Source organism: Stenella coeruleoalba, assembly GCF_951394435.1.
Source record: "Stenella coeruleoalba genome assembly, chromosome: 2".
In the NCBI taxonomy this organism is placed as follows: Eukaryota; Metazoa; Chordata; class Mammalia; order Artiodactyla; family Delphinidae; genus Stenella; species Stenella coeruleoalba.
In genome coordinates, this window is record NC_137147.1 from 114,682,246 (window position 1) to 114,705,731 (window position 23,486).

The window sequence follows — 23,486 nt, forward strand, 5'->3', positions numbered from 1 at the left end:
ATACATGTCCTGTATAAGAAAAGGCTGGAAAAATGCACACCAAACATTTAATAGTGCTATGGTACTAGTGGTACTATGTTTACTTAATTTTTTCCTTTTTTACATTATTGGATGTTTTCCAAATCTTCTACCACAAACATGTATTCCTTTTATAATATTTAAAACACAAAAACTTTATTATCAGGCTTAGCTCTTCTGAGAATACGATTTACCCCTCATTTAAGTTTATTCTTAATTAACAGAGAGAGGGAGAAGTCACAGCAGACCAGCTGACTGACTGAGCATCCGTAGTGTATAATCCATGCTGGAATGCCTGAAAACCACTGGTCTTGTACTGTCTCTTCTCACTAAATATGAGGGGAAAGTTGCCAGGTGAAAAAATCAACTAAGGGCTACTTTTTAAGCAGCACCAGAGCACAGCAGCCTGTGTGGGAGCAGGTTTACTTCATTCAAGGATGGACACGCTGAAGGGGGTTACGTCAGCGTGTAGACTAACATGCCAACAAACAGAAGACAAAAAACACCCTTCTGTGTTTGAGGGAAAAAAGGAAAGATTTCCTTAATCTGAAATTTCAAAAGAAAACTCCTCAGGGATTTAAGGTATTCTATTAAAAGCAGGAAGAAACACAGAGAACACCCTGAGAGGTACACCCTAGCACCCCACTGTCCTGTGTCCAATTCCAGCCTGCTGACACAGTCACACGCTTGGAGTCAACTAGGTTTGGAGACAGTAGGAACCTTGAGGAGGATTTCCTAAGAGGGACCCAAGGAGATGGAGAAACAGTGAAAGGCGTGCGTTATCCTGCAGGGTCAGCGGAGCTCAGCCGAAGGCAGGTGAAAGATTTGCGTGGGGACCTGATCTCTAGCTAGGAGACAACAAGGCTACTTCTAGAGTGACACACACAGAGTGAAAAGCAGTGCTCGAAGAAGAAAACTCAAGCTGAGTTGCAGGATAAGAAATTATTATGCAAAATTTTACCCACAAGTTAATTTGCCACGTTCCAGACTGTGCCTTTGGTGCCAGGCTTGTGTTACAGCAAAGGTGGCTACAAATTCTACTCAGTGTGCGCAGAAAGAAATCACCATGGGAGCTTCATGGCCCACGTTTAGAGAAAGCAAGGGGCTTCTCAAGGACAGAGAAGCAGAGGCAGTACTCTGGCAAAAGGGCAAGACGAGGCCCTGGGGCCAGGGAAAGGAAACACAACTGCACAGATCAGCCAGGACCCAAGCTTGTTCATCATGGCAAAACAGAAATGAGTATTCCTAACCTAGCAATTATAACAAAATCATATTCTTTTAAATAGCTCATAATATTCTTACCTCACTGTTTCTTTTAAGCATAAATGCCAGGTTAGCATTTCCACCCTATAAAACAAACAAAAAAAGTGCATTTAAAAACAACGAAGACTCTGAGGCAAGAATGATATTCAGCGTGTGTCTGAGTTATGCTGTGACTTCCTGTTTTCGTTCTTTTCTACAGTTTCTCACTGCAGGGCAGTGAAGATTTGAGGCTGAACTGTTACTGAAGCCTTGCAAAGAGTTCAGGGGGGTGTGTGCATTTAAACAAGCCTCTTAATGAAACTGGTCCAGCCACGGCCGCGGCAGAGCTGTGCACGTAGACGTGGTGTCTGGAGACAGGCCCAACGGCCAAGAACGTGGGGCTCTGAATTGTACTGTTTGCTTAAAAACGTGCTTTCCTCTTCAGATAAAACAGGAAATAAAAACGGCAAATTGGGCATCCAAAACAAAATCAAAGTAGGCTAGTTTCAAAGACTATGAATTTAGAGGAAGTGCAGGGAGGACTTAGGGAGTGTACTTTAGAAAGAAATACCTTTTTCAGACCACTATCCGATTCTGTTCTCCTAAGATCTTGGCCATCATCTCCTTCTTCCTTCTCACCTCCTAAACAAACAAACAAGGTGGGTTTTTTTTTGCAGTTGTAAAACAGATTAGCCAATGAAATACTATATACATAGCTTAGGGACAGAATATTTCTGAATCCTATTAATGCCAATGGCAGCTAAGTGACTGATTATTAATAATTTTACGGATGCAGAAGAACTAGAAGCAGAAAGGAAAAACAAGTGTTATTACCCCCCTTTGGCTATAGCTTAGCTGAGATCTCAGGAAAACCTCTTTTATTACTGAAAATGAACATGACATTCATAGAGGTTCCTGAGTGTTTCAGCAGCTAGATACTTATTAGGATCTCACTAAAACATTTACTGACTGACTGGGACAGAGGAGATGGAGCTACCAGAGTACAGATCATTTTTAGTTGTGATAGTTAAGGACTGCCCATAAGAACACATGAGTTCAAAACCACTGACCTTTTGAAGCATTCATCTGATGGCTGTCAAATCCTCCAAAGGTCTCTGCTCTCCGGGGCAAGGAAACGGGGCCTACCATGCCTTCTTGTTCAACAGGGCTGCTGACAGCCTGCCCAAGTGTGCCTCCCAGGCTTCCACTCACCAAGCCCTGAAGGATCTCCACTGGAAGAAAGGAAACATGCAAAACTGACATCGCCTCTTTTAATGGGAAAAAGAAAATCTCATGGTAATACACTATATGTAAAGGGAAGAGGAACAGAAAATGCCAAAGTGACTACGTGACTTCCTTTGCTGAGAGAAAGCTCTCAGCTCAGGATATATGCGTTAAATGGATTCTACTGGAAATGCAGAGATTAACTCTTCAGCCTTATTCACATGAGACCTAGGAGATTTAAAAGGGTACAGGGAAGGCAGAGTAATTTACTGGAAGGAGCATGGCTCCGGGAGTCAGATCCAAAGCAGCCAAAAGGAATTCCCTAGGAAGTAAGGTGAGGCAATTTGAGAACTGCAGTTCAAACTGGCAGGCTTTTTGCCCCTCCCATAGGGAGGTCAAGGGGCTACAGCAGTCTAAGCATCTGAATTCTCAAATCCAACCAGCTAGGGTTCTCTTCTAGAGCAGCAGTGTCCCACAGGAAGGAGAAAGTGCTGAAAGTGGAATAAAAATTGAGCAGGAGAGAAGCCACAGAGATAAAGGAAAAAGAAGGTCCAGATAGAATAAGGGAGGAAACAGAGGCAGGGAATCTCCTAAGACAAGCCATTGTTATTTTCTAAAAACACTACATGAAAACAATAGAAGAGTCTGATGAAGTGAAAGAAGCTATCTTAGCCTAAAAATGTAGGAAATGTATTTCACGTAAAAATGAGCAACAGAAAAACATCAAAGTCAAATCCCACACAAAGTTAAGGAAAGGCAGAGAGAGAAAAAACAAGGGGCATAACTTCCCTACATATAATAAAAGCACATCAGAAGGACATGTCCATAAAATAAGTGAGCTAATAAAATAAAGAAAATGACACAAGACATGAAAGAACCTAAGTCAGAATCAGAAAACACAGAAAGGAGGTGGCAAAACTCAAGTGGAAATGAAAGGAAAAGGTATCCCTTTAAGAAATGGAAACTGAACTAGAATATGAGAACAAATAAGCCCAAAAGAAAATGACTTAAGATAATAGATGGTGAAAGGACATTTAAACATTAAAAAGATGAAGCTATAAAAAGTACTATGGGAAGCAAGAAGTATTGAAGACAGGCAATGATGATCCAACATATGGACAGTGGGAGTTCTTGAAGAAGAAAATCAAAGCAAGGGTGTAGGAAAAATACTAAAAACTATAAGAATACATCTCTGAAATCTGAAAAATCTGAAACTATATGTCAAAATAGAACACTGTGAACCCGAGAACATCAGTCCAGGATAACCAGCACCAAGGCATATTCTAGTAAAACTACTCGGATTTAGGGGAAAAAAATCCTTTGGGCGTCTAGGCAAAGAGCACGCGACTTACATGGGGAAAATCAAATTACGGTTAGACGCTGCCAGCAACGCTTTACGTCAGAAAAAAATAAATAACATATTTGAGAATTAAGACACTCAGAGGAAGAGAATGTGAACCAAGGATTTTATACCCAGCAGAACAGATTTTCAAGTATAAAGGGCACAAATTATTACCGATATGCAAGGACTCGGTATATTATCCTCATGAACCTTTCCTGAGACATCTACTAAAGAATAAGCTTTAGACATCCAAAATGACTGGAGGGACACTGATAAAAACGGGTGGTGGTTCTTGCAGAATGAAGACTACAGTTCGGGTCTAAGAAGGGGAGAGTGCCATATACAGTGGTTGTAAGCTGACAGTATAGACAGAGTACAACTGGTAAATAAAAAAGGGGGGAGGGAATGGGGAGAGCATAAAAGAGTCATATTTAGCGATAGCAGTGTTAGTATTGTTATTCTGATGTGTATGTTAGGGTAAGTATAGGATATTTTATTTCTACGATGTATCCTTGAGAATGAGGATTCACAATGTGGAAGAAAAGAGATACAGATGTAATATAGAGGAGATTAAGCCCTGCAGTCCACAATTTGAATTAAATATGTATCAGTGTGAATTCATTACCCCATCCCCTCACGCACACACACAAGTATATTTCCCCCAAAGCGGACCACTGAAAAGGCCCAACCTAGTAACAATGAAAACCCCAGCAGCAATAACCACCCCTAGCGCCTAGACAGTGGTCTTGAAACATCATTTCCCACTAAAAGAAACCAGAGCTTCTCAGAAAGATGGCTAATTCCAGGTATGGGCAGAAAACAAGATAAGCCTGGAGCATCTTAACATACCAAACAGCAAAGCAGCTCTCAAAGACTGCTGGGGTCACGCCAAAAGGACTCAGAGGCCCCACAAAGAGGTGCTCCTTGGCAAAGAGAGGACCTTTTTAACTTTTAATAAGGATAAGAACTGCAACGACTTGAAGCGCATCAGACATATTTAATTCATGAGTCTATAATAATATATTAAAAGTACTGGTCACTTTCAGAGAATGACCATAAATCAATTCACTACTTTGAAAACTGGTAAATAATGGGGGAAAATTAATCAAGGATTTATCCTTTTATCTTGTTTTCCCTATATGTTACAAAATAAAGAAGACAACTAGACATTTTGTGTCCCCATATGAAAGAGCACAACACTCCGGTAACACAGCTTGCCAAAGGGATTATGTCTGAGCAACTGAGCCTCCGAGTCCAGCAGAGAATCTAAAGGAAACGGAGGGCAGAAGAACAGAACCCCTGTGTGAATAAAACCCAAAAAGAGAAACCCACAGGTCAAAGCTCAAGGATAAATTGTGTGGAAAAGAAAGGGATGGTGGGGTGGGTGGAGGACTGTAAATAAAGAATCCTAAAAGGCATATCAAAAACCATGAATACAACGGAGCCACAGGGTCTGTGAACAGGCACTTGGCCATAAAACCATAAAGAAACCTAAGCGATTACTGTAAAAGTCACAATATACTTTCAGGAGGGAGGGAGAGAGCTCTGATGGGGACAGGACATGTGGAAGGGCTTTAAGGGGTCTGGCCACATTTTATTTCTTGACCTGGGTAGTAGTTACAAGGATGCCCACCTGATAAGAATTTACTAAAGCGAAATATGTACTGGGTTGTTTTCTGTATTTGTGATTTATTTTACAATAAAAAAGTACAAAGTGGTAGAGAATATTAGTGTGGAAACCACTGTGGGAGGAGACAAGGAGGGGGGCAATGCTGAATGTAAATTACCCTCATTTATGGCACTTTTCATTAAAGGCCCTCCTTTGAGAGCCTCTTCTGTGTTGGATCGGAAGAGGATTCTAGAGCTTTGAGTTGGGGAGCCATCCTCTGGCAAGGGAGTGCTGCACTCAGTCATGTCCCGGAAAATCATCTCCTTCTCTTCCAGTAAGAGTAGGATCTGCTGGTCCTTTTGCTGAAGTTGTTCTGCAGGTGCACAGAGAAGAGATCTGGTGACTTGACTGTTCACTATGATGAGATGACTAAGACATGAGCACCACCTTGTGGTAACGCATGGAACCACAAGGAACACAGCTTCCCCCACTTTCTTTTTCGTCATGAAGGCAGTATCAAGCTTTTGATCTGTAATGTCTACCTGGAAAACTATCCTGGGTCTTTCTACGCAAATGCCAGAATTTCTGACATAACTAACTTGCACTCTGTTCCATTCTCCTGCCTCCTGTTTATTTCTCAACCCACACACTCTTCTCTGGCTTCTGCCCATCACTCTGCATCTGCTCTTTCCAAGGTTACCCTTCACTACTGAATCCAGTGAACTCTTTCATTTCATCTTTTCCAGCATGGATACTTCCCCCATCTAAAACTGTTTCCCGGACTTCCCTGGTGGCGCAGTGGTTAAGAATCCGCCTGCCAATGCAGGGGACACGGGTTCAAGCCCTGGTCCGGGAAGATCCCACATGCCGTGGGGCAACTAAGCCCGTGTGCCACAACTGCTGAGCCTGCACTCTACAGCCTGCGAGCCACAACTACTGAAGCCTGCGTGCGCCTACAGCCTGTACTCCGCAACAAAAGAAGCCACCGCAATGAGAAGCCCCCACTAGCCGCAACTAGAGAAAGCCTGCGTACAGCAACGAAGACCCAAGGCAGCCCAAAAGGAATGAATGAATGAATGAATAAAGTAAAATAAAATAAAACTGTTTCCCTCCCCATCTGCTTTTGAGGACACTGCTGGTTCTCTTCCTACCACTCTTACTCCAGCACTTTACAGACCAGACCTGCCACCTGCCATGAATGAGTATCTGGGCTACCCCACCCCCCAGCCCTGGGCTCCATCCTAGACTCCTTTCTATACTTTACATGCTTTCCTCTCGGGGACCTCAGTCACTCCCATGGCTTCAATTACCTCTTATGTGCTGATAACTCACAAAAGGCACCCCAAATCCTACCCACTTTTTGAGCACCAGACTGCTGAGTCCCACTGTCAGGCGGCTCTCTCCACCTAGACGCCTTGTTCTCCGCAGGTCAGAAAACTGTTCTCCCTTCTTGCCACCCCGTCTCCTCCCTGTAGCCTGTGGCCTCTTCCTCAGGCAACAACACTGTCATCCCCCAGTTACCCAGCTGGAAACCTGGGAGCGGTTTTGTCTCCTCACTCTGTCCCACCACCCACAGTGGTTCCTTATTTCTTACTCACGTCCATCCCCCCTCCAGCCCATTTCTCACCAAACTTATCCCAAGAGTCCCCCAACTGGCCTTTCCACTCCCAGTGGGCTCCCCCAGCCCCCCAAGCAATTCTCCCAACTGGTGTCAATACCAATTAAAAAAATTTAAGTTTAAATTTTGCTAAAGAAATTGTATCATTCCCTTTGTTGCCTTTCAAGGTGTGGTGGCTTCCTGGCTTACTCTCCCATCACTCAGCCCTGACTCTCCAGACATACCAAACCTTCATTCCTTGGCAGACATGTCAAGTCCTTTTTCACTCTTCACCTAACTATTCTTCATCTGGTGAGGTAATTTCCTTCAGATGTAGCTCCTGTCATCTTCTCTGTGAGACTCACCACAGGCAGGATTCGTGGGTCCTACACACTTTACATGTGCCTGTGGTCTAGGTGGCCTGTCATTTATGTAGATCTCCCTTGCCAGAGTGTGGGTTTCCTGATGGCAGGGACAGTGATTTAAGGCTCGTTGCATCCCTAGCACCTAGCGTTGTGCCTGGCCAGGTGCTTCATACGTGTGAAAAGAAGGCAGTTCTTATCTCTGCCATCCTAATCACGGGCAGAGATTAAAAATGTGATACTGGCTCCAGTCTAAATCTGTCCATCTCTTTTTTTGTTTTTCTCCCCATTGAAACAGAATGAAGCAATAAGTAAACTCCTTGGGCGCCTATATTTCCTTGACTCTGGGCCTTACTTCTACCCAAAGCACAACACGTATTTACTTCAGAACACTCAGCAAGCACCGGCAAAGGGGCACGAGCACTGCTCCCTGCAGCTGAGCAGACAGGGAGCACAGCCTGGGCTCTGCCATGAACTGTGTGTGTGTGACCCTGGGTTGCTTGGCCTTCATGGGCCTCAGCTTTCTCACCTACACAGTGGGGATTACAATACAGGTCTTGCAGGGATGCCAACAAGACTACATGAAACAGTAGGGCCTTGACAGAGCGTGGTCAAACATAACCCATAAGCACACTTCTCCCCAAACCACCTCATGACGGATTTGGAACGCAGGGCACAGTGGTGGGGGTGACTGACAAATGGATCAACTGGAAAATTCTTTCCCGCAAGTACCTTTCTCTCCTTGTTTTAATCTTAGATGTGACCATGAATTCTGGCAGATTCTTCTGTGACAAAGTACAAAGACTGTCACCAGGGTCCAAGGACACTGATACCGAGATGAGAGAGCCAACATCCCCTCGATCTAGTATCAGACACATTCCTACAGCCATTGTTCCCCAGGACCTGTGCCAGCTCAGATCTGGTTTCTCTTTTGTTAGGAGCTATTCCTCTCCTCGGCTGACATGCCTGCCAGCACGGCTCTGCGATGGAGGAGCAGCGGGGACTCTACGGGACTGCAGACGCCCCCAGACAGGGCCTCAGACCGCTTCCACCAGCTTTACCTTTTAACTCCCGAGCTTTGGTGTCCAACATCTTCTTTTCTTCCTCATTCTCACTAGGAATTCCTTCATCTTCATCTCTGTTCCTAATACAACCATAACAAAAACAGCACATTCTGAAGATGTCAATCAGTGTGACGGCAGCCCAACCATTATGAAACCACAGAGGTACCAGGAGGCGGGGGTGGGCCAGGGTGTGTGACTCACAGGGTGCTGATCGTGTCCTGGATGATCTGAATCCAGCTGTTCCGCTCCTCTTTGGAGCTGGCGTGGACTTCCACCATCTCTGGATCTTTCATCCCCATACTGATTAGGAATAAACCTTTCTCCTCGTGTGCTACCTCTCTTACAATCAGCTTCTTTAGAGAGATCACCGTCGACTTCTGGTCCTGGAAAATGCGGAGAGCGCAGATGTTAAGACATGGATACAACAGTCTAGCTCTTAAGACAACCTCCGTCTAAGGTAAGACTAGATGCCTTTTAAAAGCATATGGCTCACTCACATTTTATCCAACAGAAAAAGATTTCCAAAAAGGAAACGAAAATTTAAGGTTATCAAGGTTCGAGTCCTGTTTTCTGCATGATGAGTCCTTTCCGGTTCGTCACAGAATTTGGTTGGCAATGTTATAAATTGGCAAGATTTGTAATATGTAATGTGTGAGACATACTCCAGTGACAGATTTCTTTTTAGATCAAATGCCAAAGGCTCTCAAAAGGATTATGAGGGAACAAAAAAATAATTGGTGGGGAGGGAGGCGGGCAGAAAATTGCAAGGGTATATAAGGAATGACTCGGAGGCATTTGTCCTGAGCCAATTTTAAGGAGGTGGGAGAGCAGTAATACAGTGTTAACACTCAACACCTACCATCACCGGTTTGAATACTATTAATTACAAACAGCAGAGACAAACAGTTCAGCTTACCAATGATGCAAAGACGTATTTCTGGTCTTTTTCTTGAAGGAAAACTAAAATGTCAGTAAGCAGGACCGCTTGAACCTCTGTAGAGGGGGGAAGGGAAGAGAGAACAATGACCACTGAACGGTGAAGCACCTTCAGGGCACTTCATTAGAGGAAAACTCAGCAACACATCTGCACGGCACATTATTACACTCCTCCAAGGCAAGGGCTTGACATTTCTGCTGGGTCCACATATGGTCATTAGATTGTCAGAGGCATTTTAAAATGGGACCTATCACCAAAGCCTTGTCTTGGGAAGGCTTAAGCACTCAGTGCTGGAAAGATATATCCCACAAGGCAAGATTTTTAAGAATAAATAAGAGTAAAGCTGGAAAACAGGACTTTAACAGATGCTAAATAGCAACACATTCTACAGGTCATAATACTCAGGTCACAGTATTTCTCAACTTCTGATCATAGTAATGGGAAAAAGGCGTGGGACAGCAGACAGGAAGGCGGCCAGAAGGTGATGTACAAGAATATCTCAGTCTAATGAAAGGCAGGCTTCATCCACACGTCCTAGAGGACACGGATGGCTAGACAACACCCACTGCCGTCACAGGTACACGAAGTGCAGTGGCTCCGCTCCCAGCTCCAACACAGCACAGTCAACCTCAACCCCTCTGCACCGTGGAAACAGCCTTCTCTTCTTCTCAATTAAGACAAAACAAAAGCCAAATTAACATCTCTAGCTGGATCCAGGAATCAAAAGAATGCCACAAACTCTTGTTCTAATCCTCTAGGAGTATGAAGTGACATTTCCCATTATTCCCTTAAGGACAAAGTGGGACCTCCCTGGAGGTGAGCCGTCTACTGAGACCTAACAGGTCCCTCTGTACCGCCTTCACTCTGGAAAGGGGAGCCTACAAATCTCTGGGAAAACAACGGGCTGACTTATGCAGCCGCCTCCTGGGTGGGCAGGACCCTCTTGGCCTTTTCTACCACTACTGACAAAACTGGGGTACCCTCTCTGTGTAATTCATTGCAAAGCTAGGAAGAAAAACAGAAGCAAGGATGTCTGATTCCTAGGGTGGTCTAGTTTTTCAGCCTAGACCACAGTAATTTTCCATGCACTACCATTTGTTTTGACAAGTTTTTTTTTTAAACTTTACTTTTAAATAGTTCAGGTGTCTGTCAAAAAAAAAAAAAAGAGCTCTAAAACATAAGTTTCAACTTTATTGATCCTGAAGTTTACGTGATCACGGCATCAGTAGATCACAGAAAAACAATCCTACCCCTTTCAAGGGTTACCCAACACAGGACTGGCTGTTCTTGGCACAAGTTATTTTCACTTGGGGGTGAAAATGACTAAACACCAAACTCTTATCTCCACTGGAGACATTTTAGGCCAGAAAACCTATTGTTCTGCCATTGCTTTGACCACAACATTATTCCAACAGCTGGAATCTATTAGTTTTTATTTTGGGAATGAATAAATAAACTGCTGCGTAAAGAAAATACAGCACTGGCAGCAACTCTAGGAAATCCATCCTTACAAGAGAGGGCAGGTACTTCTCTACCACCAGGCTACCTCCGACACGGCCTCACAGCGGCAGTGAGGCCAGAGCCGTCAACTGTGGTCTCAGGACATCACAGAGCATCAGGGCTGGAAGGAAGGAGCTGCAGGGACCGCACAGTTCAAGTTCATCATGGAGCAGTGAGAGGCACAGCTGGCTGGTGGCAGGAAGGGGTATTTCTTCTCTCTGAGATGAGCCTGCCCGGAGAAGCCCCTCCCGGATCCCTGCGACAATGACCGCCCTCGTCTCGGTCACTGGTACCTCCGCACCCCTGCTGTCCTCTACCCTGCCCCCAGCAGCTGAACTACACACACTCTAACTCACTCACCCCTTTCCTGCTCAGACCCTCCATTCTGAGCCCATTCTTCGCTCACTCCCATTACCAGCATCCCTGTCAGTCCCCTAGTCTGGAGCACACACCCACCCCAACCTGGCCCCTGGCCGATTCTCCAGCCATATTTCCTGCCTCACTCTGCTGCCAGAGACCCCGATTGCCCACCCTTCCCGACGGGCCAGATCCTTCAGCTCCATGCTTCCACGCTTACTCCTCCCTTCTGCCTGGCTCCCTCCTCTTGTCCTCAGTTCACACCTCTCTATTCTAGCAACCATCATACTGCAGAGCAAGAACCTCTTTACGAGTCTCTTCATTCTGAGCCCAACTTCTAATGCAGGGTGTCCTGCGACATTCACCTTTGAGAGCAGCTGAATGCCTGGGATTTCGTTACTTAGCATGGTGAGACCCTAGCTAAGGAGTCCTGGGCATTCTCCGAGAGCAGCTACCTATAGCATTACTTATACCTCGGCGATGAGAGAAGCACACATTTCACTCACCTGAGTTTTATGTCAGCGGGGCTGACGGCACTGGGCTGCTTTGTGTGCTCAGCTCACCGAGGCCAGGGAGGTGGGCTGGGTATACTCAAGGCTACTGGTGAGGTTAGAGTTACCATATAGGCCCAGAGGATACAGGTTTGATGAAAACAATTATTAAAAACAAACAAACAAACCAGATGTACAGATGAATGAACAAACCTCCTAACATCTTTCACTTGATGGGGCTGATCATTTAAAAGGTAAAAACTAAAATCAAACAGAAAGTGAGTATCTTTTATGATCTGTTTTGCTTAGAGGAAGATAAAAGATGAAAAACAAAGTTTAATAATAAATCTAGTTGCTGTGAGTTAAACTTTCATTTCTCTAAGGTCTCAGGAGCTGAAAATTCCTCTGCCATCTCTTAGAAACGAGGGATGTATTTTTAATCTCAGAGAATCTATGAATTGTGCAACTGATGGTATTTCCCTCCTAGCAATTGTTTTGCCAGAAACCCTGACCCCAAATTTGTTGCCCCTCTTTCATAGGGAAAATATGTGTCCCTTAACATATTGCTTTTTTGTATGAATCTTACCCTTTGCTTTGTTCTTTAAAAAAAATTTTTTTTTCCTTTCCCCTGACTGCATCATTTCCTCGTTCTCTTACTGTATTCTATATGGTTTTATAAGTTATCTCAAACCAGTCTTTTCTGATACAGTATTAAGATCAATTAAATGCCTGCTGCTCCTGTGTGACGTCTGGACATGGGTCCCTGGGAACAACCTGGTGACATCTGGATTCTGCCCGCTGACCTCTGGCACACGCTTAGACGCTGACGAGAGTGAGCCTCACCTTTCAACCTCCCTGTTGTGCTCTTCAGAAACACGCTCCCGTCCCGCACGAGCTTCTTCCGCTTCAGATCCTCCTTGGCAAACATCTGACCACTCTTCATTCTCATGATCGACTTGCTATCTGTCTTTGTATAAATCTCATTGAGACGGACCTTCTTTTCATAACTCGCCACTTTGCTGTCCACAGCTCCAATCACACCCTTCACCAGGCCCAGGGACTGAGCTAGATCTTCCTGTTCCACTTCACTGTCTGAGAAGGAAAGAATAACTGTCTCTACTGGGCAGAAGGAGGGGCACCCTGCCTTCTTTTTTTTTGTTTTGAGGTAGGCGGGCCTCTCACCGTTGTGTCATCTCCCGCTGTGCGGGCTCAGCGGCCATGGCTCACGGGCCCAGCCGCTCCGCGGCATGTGGGATCTTCCCGGACCAGGGCACGAACCCGCATCCCCTGCATCGGCAGGCGGACTCCCAACCACTGCGCCACCAGGGGAGCCCCAGGACCCTGCCTTCTTGCTCCACATCACTGTCTTCCCTCTGTGGGCATGCTGGCAGAGCAAAGCCAACACGTCGAAGGGCACGTGCCTACCCCTTGCTCTGTCATAGTTTAAATCAAGTTAGATGTTTCAATGATACAGATGACATGCAATTATGTGCCACGTTCTAAAGTGGAAGGAACCCACCATTTTTAGGGAGGGAGAGGAGCAACGAGTTTTTTATTTACGTCTTTGCTTTACCTAATCCTTAATGTAACTGCCCAGGAGCAGGATTAGCTAAGAGAGAAACTACTAAGTAGTGATTAAACGAGAAACAGCAGTGATTCTAGCACTTGCAGGTGAGAATCACCTCCCAGTCTAGGGACAAGTGACAAGTTGCTCAGGTCACTGAACTCTCGTTGGGATCACTAAGTGGTTCCTTCCCTTCTTGCTCTCATTCACACTAAGTCTGCTGATATAACACTTTATGTTTTCACTGAAGAAAACTGTCTTTAAGATAAAACACAGGCTCTCTTTTAGACCTTCTCGACATAAAAGAGTTCTTCTACGGGGTCTCCAGTGCTGTTGGACAGACTGGAACAGTCCACTGGCAAACAAGACCGAGTCCAGAGAGAGACGCACCTTTGGTACATTGCAATATTCTTTGGAACAAAACCGGATATTTGGTGATTCGTTGGGTTACAAGCAATATACACTCGGGGATTCCAAGCCTCCGTACGACTGAACTGCTCATCTTCTTCTGCAAGGAAGTAAACTAAGTGTCAGGAACTACCCAAGGGAGAAGGCTCGAGCTAAAACTGACAGTGACACAATGCTCTGCACAACATGGAAATCCCCACCGTTTCACATCAATACCTTCACAAAGGCCTGAAAACGCTTATCCTTGGTATAGAGGTCTTTGAAGTAGTTTACAGACTGGTTGTGCTGCCCACAAAACTTGCCATATGTCTTCTTTAAGCGTTCTGCGTTCTCTCCTGAAAACTGCAGAGGAAAAGAGAACAGAGGTTATGCCATAACTCAGGGTGCTAAACTCCTATTACCATTTTGTCCAAAGTTTCCAGTTTACTTGTGAAACCCAAGAGAGCTTCCTCATAACTTCCCCCCAAAGATTAAAAGATTAAAATGGTACAGGAGCTTTGGAAAACAGTTTAGCAGTTCCTCAAAAAGTTAAATAGAGTTACCATATGACCCAGCAATTCCACTCCTAGACATAAAAACATATGTCCACACAAAAACCTGTATATGAATGTTCATAGCAGCATTATTCACAACAGCCCCAGAGTGGAAATAACCCAAGTGTTCATCAGAGGATAAATGGATAATGTATGAATGAAAAAAGCCAATCACAAAGGACAACATACTGCTTTATTTCATTTATATAAAATGTGCAGAATAGGCAAACCCACAGAGAAAGTAGATGAGTGGTTGCCTAGGGCTGGGGAAGTTGGTGGGGGTGATGATGATAAAAACGTTCTACAACGGACCGTGGCGATGGCTGCACAAGAGTCACGGATATACTGAAAACCACTGAACTGTGCACTTTAAATGCGTGGATCACATGGCATATGAATTATATTTCAATAAAGCTGTTACATATATTTAAAAAATAGTAAACACAGAAATATCTATGCACTGTGCACATAAGAAATGCAACATGTGTTTTAACTCCCATTTGTCATAACACAGTAATAAAACAGAGAGACTCACTAGAAGTCTCTCATGAGGTAGCAGTCTCAAAGAAGTCATCCTGATAAGTTAGAAAGGCATCAGAAACGGCCGTCATTACCTAGGGACCTGTTTATCCTACTTACCTCAGGCCAGCAGGCCTAACAATTCTGCTTGGCCCTTACATCGTTTCCAAGCGTGTGCAATCTCAACCGTTCATCCGAAGCTACGTTCATTGTGGGGTAACCGCTGAGTTTCTGTATGTGGTCCACAAGACACGTGCTAAGCATCAATTCCCGCTGGACTAACAATCTCTGGAACAACTTGATCCTTACCCCAAAACTTGAAACAACGTTCAGGGTAGCCTTTCCTTTTCCCCTTTACCAACAGAGAAGCTGAGGCAGGAGATTTTTAAGTGATCAGCTCCCATCACAAAGCAAGTGCCCTAAAAGGGTGACTCTGGCACTGGCGCTCAGAAGCAACAACTGGACACCATGGGGCTAACATCCTACTAGAGGACATGCACAAATACAAGGAGCTACAAGGTCAGAGGAAGTACCAGTGCAGGTCTGAGGGTGGAGAGGAGGGGCAGAGGGAGAAACATGGAAAATGACAGGAGGATATTTGGGGAGGAAGGGTCCTCCCTTGCAGAGCTGACCGTGCCCACTTTGATGCCCTGACCACCAGTGTGAACGCATTCACTACACTGCATCTGCATTTACTTCACGACGTGCCTATCCTTCACTCCTAGAACATGAGTTCCATGAAGCAGAGGTCTACATTATACTTACCTTTGTGGTTCCACATGGTATTGAGTAAATCCCCAGTAAATACTTGAAAAATGAATGAATGAAGGCACCAATGAATTAATAGGGCGAGGGGTACAGACTCAAGCATACAACGAAAGGACAATATTTCCAATTCTCAGGCAAATGTTCCAGCAAGTAAGCCTCTGCTTCCACAATGAGGCAGAGACTTGCTGGTGAGAAAGAGCTAGTCACATGTGATGCGATGCCCCTCTGCCTATAAAGGTTATACTAGCATTATTCTTCTTTCAAAAAGAATGTGTTAAAAAAGAAACATTTAGAAACTGCCTATGATATATACATCTGAAAGTATCAAAACAATTTTTAGCTAAATTGCTTTTGACGTAGGATTGAAACCATACCATACCTTGATGAAAATATTAGCAAGAAATACTTTATGAATTATTTTACAGATGGTTTCTTAGTCAAGTTTTTAGTCTCAGGTGGTTTTTAGATAAATGAGCCTTTTGATTTGAGGCACAGGTTGAAGTTGAGACTTCCAAAAAATATTTTTTGATCCCTTAAACTATAGTATCTCTGATGTTGGTACAGACTCTGAGGAAGAAAAACTGGCTTTTACTGCATATCTACCATGTATGCTGGGTACTTTATATATACATTACCTCTTAAATTTTAAAATAGCATTAAAAGAGAAAATCTACTGTCCTCAATTACAGAAAAAGAAACTGAGGGTCGGAGAGATGCAACCACTTGCCTAAGCTCACAGAGATCGTGAGCAGTCCAGCTGGGACGTGAACGCACGGCTACGGGGCCCCCAGTGCGTGTGAGAGGCACCAGGCACCAGCCCGCTGCTCACCTGGTGCACAAGCACATCCCCAATCCTCTTGATGAGAAAATTCTTTTCACTTTTATCCACCAGAGAGTCCTTCTTCCGCTCCAGGATCCTCTGAAGGAACTGGCTATGGATACTGATCAGCTCATCCAAACAGGGGAAGAGCTTCTCCACCATCTGCTGCTCAAAGAGCAGGTCGGCCGTCATGCCCCGGCTGTACACGTCGCTCATGATCTTGAGTGTGCGGAGGTGGTGGAACTCCGTCTGCATCAGCTCTGGGGGAGGGACAAGGCTCAGTGGTCAGGAATGCTCTCCTCGAGGATTCTCCTGCAAAGTGTGTCTGCTGCTACTAAGAGCCCAATTTTGTCTTAAGGCTATTTACAGCCCAATTTAAACTTTAAAACTGAGTCAACAGCTGTCTTTTCCCTAAAGTGTTTTCATCGTATTCCTCGATTTCTCACGGGACCTCACGTTATTTTCTGACAGGTGTACTGGATTCCATCACTCTTAAGTGGTGGTTTCCAAAGTGGTCTTCACTGGGATTCAAGACCTTTCATAATTTACTACGTTCCTAGTTCCCAGAAATGACTTGTGTTTAGTCTGTTTTCTACTGTAGCTGAGGAATTAAACTGTACTGTCACAAGAGATCTCTTTTTAGGACTATTGCATAAATAAGCACTCATATTAAATAAAATGTCCAATAAAATTAAAGAATATAATTTTACAGAGAGAGTAAAGGAGAGAAATAAGATGTCTCTATACCTCAAAGTTTTCAAAAGAAAATCTTTGAGATGCTACATACTTGAAAATTGACTTGATACAGCCCAATAACTCCCCTCATAAACAATGCCAGACAATGCAAATCAAATATTAGCAGAGCACATGAAGAGTCTCACCATAAATCACTTCTTGCCGTTTGACCACATCTTTCTTTTGCTGTTTCAGAAACTTGCTGTCCACTATCTGACTCCAGGATTCTGCTTCCAGCTGTTTGGACTCAATCTCAAAGTCTCCCATTAGCTGCCCTTCATTCAGGTCTGTACCTACTCCTCAAAATACAAAAAAAATCAATATCAGAATCCTGCGTCTGTGACCTCTAAAAAAAAAACCTCTGCTGGACGTTCCTCATGGGGATAATTTTATGAGACGTAAACACTCTACACTAATACAGGGATGTCATTAGAATATATATTCTATTAGAAAAGATCATTTTCTGTTCCGGAGTGACATACTCTATATTCAAGACTTCGGTTAAGGGTGATAAATGTCACATAAATCAAAGGTAATTAAGACATATCAGGGTCCTGGTGACTTTACTTGTTTAAGAGAGTAGGCTTACAGCTGTGCCAAGAGAGCTAGAACTGAACGTGTACGAAAGTCTAGGGGAAGAAGAAGCGTTTGAACCAGAGTCTGACCACATTAAAATCAATGACATCCTTCAGTGGACAACCATCTAACAACAGGATAAGTGGGTTTACCAACTCATTATAAAGCATGTGATGCTTTACAGACAGTCCAGAGAAGTTTCACAGGAGTAAGGAAGAGGCAGGAGATGCGTTAGTGCTTGCATTCTAGGAGATGGCACAAAGTCTCTGCAGACGCACACAATACACGCCGTGGCTTCCCCTTACCCTCATCAGTAAGGGACTCTGTTGACTCATTGACCTTGCTGATTTTATTTAGTGAGTCTGTTGAATGAGACAGGAATTTCCAGGTGTTTGATATGTTCTCATCATTGCCAACTCTGTGGGAAAAAGGAAACATACTGTCAGATACATTCTGAGAAGCCATAGTTTCCGGTCTTAAGTGAAGATCTGAAGAACTATAAAATGACAGCTGGCTGCAAGTATTACAATGATGGAAGACAAATTACTTATGGCAGGTACCCAGCAATATGCAACACAAACTATTAAGGAAGGTTGGAGGCATTTAACATCACTGCAAGTATGAACTTTTTGAGCCTTGGGTTTTTTTAACGATAGGTAGCAAGGAGAATGCTCTTCCTTCAAACTGCATACACATTATATAAGAAATTTTTCTGTTGGAAACTCATGTCTAACCACTACACTTTTTCCCTGCGTTCCCTAAATAACTATAGACCAAGCACTTATATTAAACCATATTCTTCGAACCTTTCTTGACCCCAACTCACCAGCTAGCACATTAGGCACCCAGAAGATGATGTTTGTGGTACAACACAAAAGTAAGCCAGAGTCATTTAAATCTCAATTTGATTTAAAGGCCAACTTTTCAAAGTCATAATATAAACTCATTTGGATAACATAAGAACTTGGAAAAGAAAGCCTTTGGTTAATTACAACAGAAAGACAAAACAATATAAAAATACCTGAAACTTTTTGTTTTTAAGGAGGAGGAAACATTAGCCAGCACAGAGGTTATAGGAAACACAGACAAAAGGAAATTTGCATCCTTCAGTTGGGAATTTTCCTCCAGCCTAGGTTAAGAGAGCTGCAAGAGATGTTTTGAGTCCTACATTTGAGATGACTTCTTTACTGGATGGGAAGGCAGGCATCTTGCCCCAAACAGCCAGCAACATCGTAATCGGCCCTGTGCTAATTACAGACAGCCGAGGGCTGAACAATCAGGGGCCACAGCAACTTCTGGAGGGACCACAAAAGGAACTCAGTGCAGATGAGGGACGGGGAACCTACTGTCGTACCTGGCCCATTATTCACTCCCATGACTTAAGAGTCAAGAGGCGAGTTAAAAAAAGAAAAGAAAAGCAAAAAGCGAAACAAAGCAAAGTTACCCCCTCCCGCCAGGTTCATCTGCCCAACAGAGAAGACCAACATACATATGAAAATACAAGTGATTGAAACCAAACATTCAGAATTAAATCTTTTTTCCGATTCCCACTTCTTATTTTGATCTGAAAATCATCCTTTTAGAAGGCAGGTTCTTTAAAAGCAGGGCTGATCATGTATAAAAGCAGAGGACAACTAGCCTAAAAATGGTGTTTAAAGGGGATCCTTGCTACAAAATGGCGATCATGATGGTGCATCAAAGTGTAATCCTCACCCCACTCATCTGTAGCACTAACCCATTACGTTATACATTTCTTTCTAAAACAATCTTTCTGTCAAATGGTATAAATTATTATGCTCTGTCACCTAGATGTCAACTGTGCTAGCTTTACATTCCCACTCACCCAGCAATGTTCTGAATGGAGACACTTTTGGAGAGCGACACACTCTGCTGGGACCGTCTGTTAGCAAACATGGGGACGGCAGTGGTTTCATCGGCCAGGAGGACTGCAGACCGAGGGCGCTCCTTGGGCTGGGAGGCTGTAAAGAAGGAAAGGACACCAAATGAAGTATCACCGACACATGCCCACCAGCACTGACTCACCTGATGAATGCCAAATAGAAACAAACTGCTTTAAAAGAGATTTACCCTGGGAGTGTAAATAGGTACAAAAACCCTATGGAAGACAACTTGGCAATAGCTGTTGAAACGGTAAATGCCTATATCTTTGACCCAGTAATTCCATTTAGGATATGTTTATTCTACAAGATTTACTTGTTTATATTTGAAATGACGTATGTCCAAAGTTATTCAATGCAAAGTTTGGTAAAAGCAAAATGAGTATCAAAAGAAGATCAGTTAATAAATCATGGTACAGCCTACATGGGAATACTATGAAGCTTTTAAAAAAAATGAGGACACTCTCCATGAACTTACACAGATCGGCAGATAACACATTAAGGGGGAAAAAAATCAAGGTGCAGAATAAAGTGCACAACAGACTACCTTTTATGTTTTAAAAACATAATTAATAATCCAAATTGGTATTTGCTTTATTTTAATAAAGAAACTTAAGGAAGATAAATATAAAACTAAGAAAAGTGGTTTACCTGTGGGGTGTGATGGCAATGAGGCAATGAGGATAAAGAATCGTGTGAAAGTATCATATATTTAAAAATTTAAACTAATTCAAAGTAAGAGAAAAGGAGACCGAAAGAATTTTAAGGATAAAAGGAGCCTCAGAGATAACTGAGGCTGGTGTTCTTTGGGAGGACCTACCAAGAAACGTGTCAGGGGCTGGTTAGATACGCAAATTCCCAGCCCTCCTCGTTCTGTGCGGGTGGGACCTGGGAGCCTACACATTTACCAGCTCCCCAAGAGACTCTTCTGTACAATGTCTGAGAACACAGGTTTTGACCAATTCCTTTAATTTACAGATGAGGAAAATGCAACATGTGTTTGATGTCACATAGCTAATTTGTCCTCATCCTGCATATTTCTCTTGAACTTGACCAAAGAAGAAACTGGAGGTCTAATTTCATGCAAAAGTAGTCACACTGCCATCTGGGTAGCAAATTATTTCTCGTTGGTAGCTAACTAAACTGCTGCATTACCTGTCCATCCCCAGGAGCATCAGGAGCTGAAGGAAATAAGACTGGGGCAGTTGTTATGGCTTCACAGTATTACAGGATGTTTCTGACTTAATAAAATTAATAAAACCATTAATTTCCAATTCAAATTCTATTTAGAAGAAGGTGATATAATAAACACCAGAAACATGCTACCCTATAACACGACCAGACCCTTCCTGCAGGAAGCACACAGGAAACTAGGAGATGTGGGTCCCACAGCAACAGGGAAGAAGGGCAACTGGCAGGGAAGAGAACATGCTCAAGTGTTCAAGAGCCTGGAGCACATCCTCAGTGTCTCAGAAGGGAAGCTGCTGAGCAGATAAAATCTGATGGAGGAAGAAACACCGGTTCTTGAAGAACAGTAGGATGTGGGTAAGTCAGCAGAAAAAGAGGACATTCTGATGAGGAGAACTGCATGAAGGAAGGCAGAAACACTCTATTAATGTGAAAGGGAGATAACAAGCAGAAGAGGAAGTAAGTAGAGGGGTGTATATAAGGGATCAGTGAAACGGCCTGAGAAGCAGAACGATGTCACGTCATGCAGAGCCCTGAAAATTATAAAGAACAACCTGCATCTAAAAGGCAGCGTAGGGGGGTGCAAACAACAACTTTCCCTTGTTGAAACCAATCCACTGCACTCAGGGAAGTTGCTAACTACTCTCTGAGCCTCAGCATCCTTATTTGTGATGGTGATGGTGGTGGTGAAAGCAAACACTGAAGGAGGCCTCTCACCAAGTACTTCATTGGTGTGATCTCACTTAAACCCGATGACCACCGGCTGATACTATTACCATCCTTTCACAGAGGAGGAAAATGACGTACAGGGGATTTAGTAAATGTCCGAGGTTACACGGCTGTTAAGTGGGATGCTGGGACTCAAACCCATCCAACTTGAATCCACAAGCTGTACTCTTACCGCTACGTTACCTCAGGAATCAAAAGGGGAAAACGGGAATAAGAATACACGTGGGGGTCAGACATAATAGGTATTTTTTGGGAAAAATGCTATTTTATCTCATTTGAAAGAAAAAAAAGGTTTCTGAAATAAGGGATAATGTCACAGAACAAAAGTTTAAGGAAGATTAGACTTGTAAAAGGTGTTGGAATGGGTTGGATCACTGGTTAAAGTGGGTGACAGTCTGGCACAACTTTTCTTCTAGGAATCCACATGCAAAGACGGGCAATAATTGGACTTCTAGCTAAAGGGACTCCACACCCTCCTGGTGGCACAGTCTCTACAGCCATTCCGGGGCCATCTGGAAGCACTCAGAGCCGTCGGGCACAGAGCAGTGGTCCTCAAGCTCGAGTGTGTGCATCACCATCACCTGGAGCAGCTACTAAAACACAGATCATTGGGCTCCGCCTCTGGAATCTCTGTGGTAGTAGGTCTGGGTAGGGCCCAAGAATTGGCACTCCTAATTGATCCAGGATCTACACTTTGAAAACACGGCCTGAGGGTAAGTTTCACATGGGCTCCCATAGAGCAAATTTAGGTGATATTCATTACTGCATCTTTATGGCAGGAGTTGGAAACAACTCAGACAACTGTCTTTGGGGGAACTGATAATTAAAATGTGGTATATATTTATGAAAGAACACATGCAGCAATCTGAGACAACAGCTTACATATAGTAACACGCATAGATCTCAAAACCATATTGAGTGGAAAAAAACCCAGCAGAATGGATAAGCAAGTCATATCATCTAATTTAAATTTAACGCACAAAATCATAAGTGATATTTCCAGAGGTACACATATGTCTAAAGATACGGCAGATCAGAGAGGTTTACATTAAATATACTGCAGTGCGTGCTGAGGAAGGGAAAGGAATGAGATAGGGAATGAAGAATGAAAAGGGGAAAATATTAAGTAAAACCAAAGTGAAGCTTTGCACAGACTGGAGAAGACAGGTTGATGTGAATGGGAGAGGTGTGAGTTACCCAATTTGTGTACCACTGAAGTCTTTGGGGAAAAAAAGAACTATTTTCGTAACTCCACAGTTTGTCAAGAAGTTTAAGAAGCAAGATCTCATTTGATGCAACTGTAACGCTGCTAAAAGCAAGTTTCACTGTCGACTCACGCAAGAGAAATTTCAAGACACACAGGGCTAAGGTGCTGCCTTTTAAGCTAAGACACACACTATTCTAGAACCTTCCAGAGAGTTTGATGGTAGAATGGTAAGCTTTTGGTCAATGAAACTGCAGCCTTCTCTAAGTATTCAAAATAGGTATTCAAATCTTGCTTAAGAATAACAAATAAATACTACAGAAGTATGGGTAAGTCCTGAACCAGAGAGGCGAAGAGGAATCATGAGAGGTGGGCTGAGCTACTTACACTTGTTTCTCATAATGACCGTGGGCAGCGAAGATGTGTCATGTGCTTGAAGGCTCCCTTTGGGCTGCTGAAAGGAAAAGAAAGCCTGAGTGAACACTGCATTTACAATTTATCTTCTGTCAAGTTTCAAGTTTCTGCTCCTACTTCCCCGCTCTGTTCCTGCCAACGGTCCCCAGCACCCTAGGCCTAGCTACAGCCACCCACTCTGGCTCTCCTCTGAACCCGCCAAGCGCTCTGATCCTGCAAATGCCGTCTCTTCTGCCTGGAATGCTCTCTTCACCGTCACAGGCATGGCATTCTTCTATTTGAAGATAATCCCTCCTTGGTAGAGCCGTCTGTTAGCTTCTTTCTTCTCCTCACCCGAGGCAGGGACTGGCACCCCTCAGGATCCTGCATGTGCCCCCGCCTAGCTTT

General features: G+C 43.7%; 1 protein-coding gene across 11 annotated transcripts in view; it reads right to left on the minus strand.

Moving 5' to 3' along the window:
• Window positions 1-23,486, minus strand: part of AKAP13 (A-kinase anchoring protein 13) — a 340,842-nt gene that overhangs the window by 8,250 nt on the left and 309,106 nt on the right. For 8 of the 11 annotated variants that reach the window (XM_079914830.1, XM_079914822.1, XM_079914829.1 and 5 more), the window contains 15 exons: window positions 23,073-23,139; window positions 19,510-19,645; window positions 17,972-18,084; window positions 17,237-17,389; window positions 16,365-16,615; window positions 13,932-14,057; window positions 13,698-13,815; window positions 12,587-12,835; window positions 9,375-9,451; window positions 8,660-8,841; window positions 8,456-8,538; window positions 5,614-5,808; window positions 2,331-2,492; window positions 1,832-1,902; window positions 1,321-1,365 (listed from right to left, as the gene is read on the minus strand). In XM_079914830.1, the coding sequence (XP_079770956.1) occupies window positions 1,321-1,365; window positions 1,832-1,902; window positions 2,331-2,492; window positions 5,614-5,808; window positions 8,456-8,538; window positions 8,660-8,841; window positions 9,375-9,451; window positions 12,587-12,835; window positions 13,698-13,815; window positions 13,932-14,057; window positions 16,365-16,615; window positions 17,237-17,389; window positions 17,972-18,084; window positions 19,510-19,645; window positions 23,073-23,139 (2,028 nt within the window). The remainder of the gene's footprint in view (window positions 1-1,320; window positions 1,366-1,831; window positions 1,903-2,330; window positions 2,493-5,613; window positions 5,809-8,455; window positions 8,539-8,659; window positions 8,842-9,374; window positions 9,452-12,586; window positions 12,836-13,697; window positions 13,816-13,931; window positions 14,058-16,364; window positions 16,616-17,236; window positions 17,390-17,971; window positions 18,085-19,509; window positions 19,646-23,072; window positions 23,140-23,486) is intronic. The other 3 variants (XM_079914828.1, XM_079914825.1, XM_079914824.1) reach the window with 2 other exon arrangements.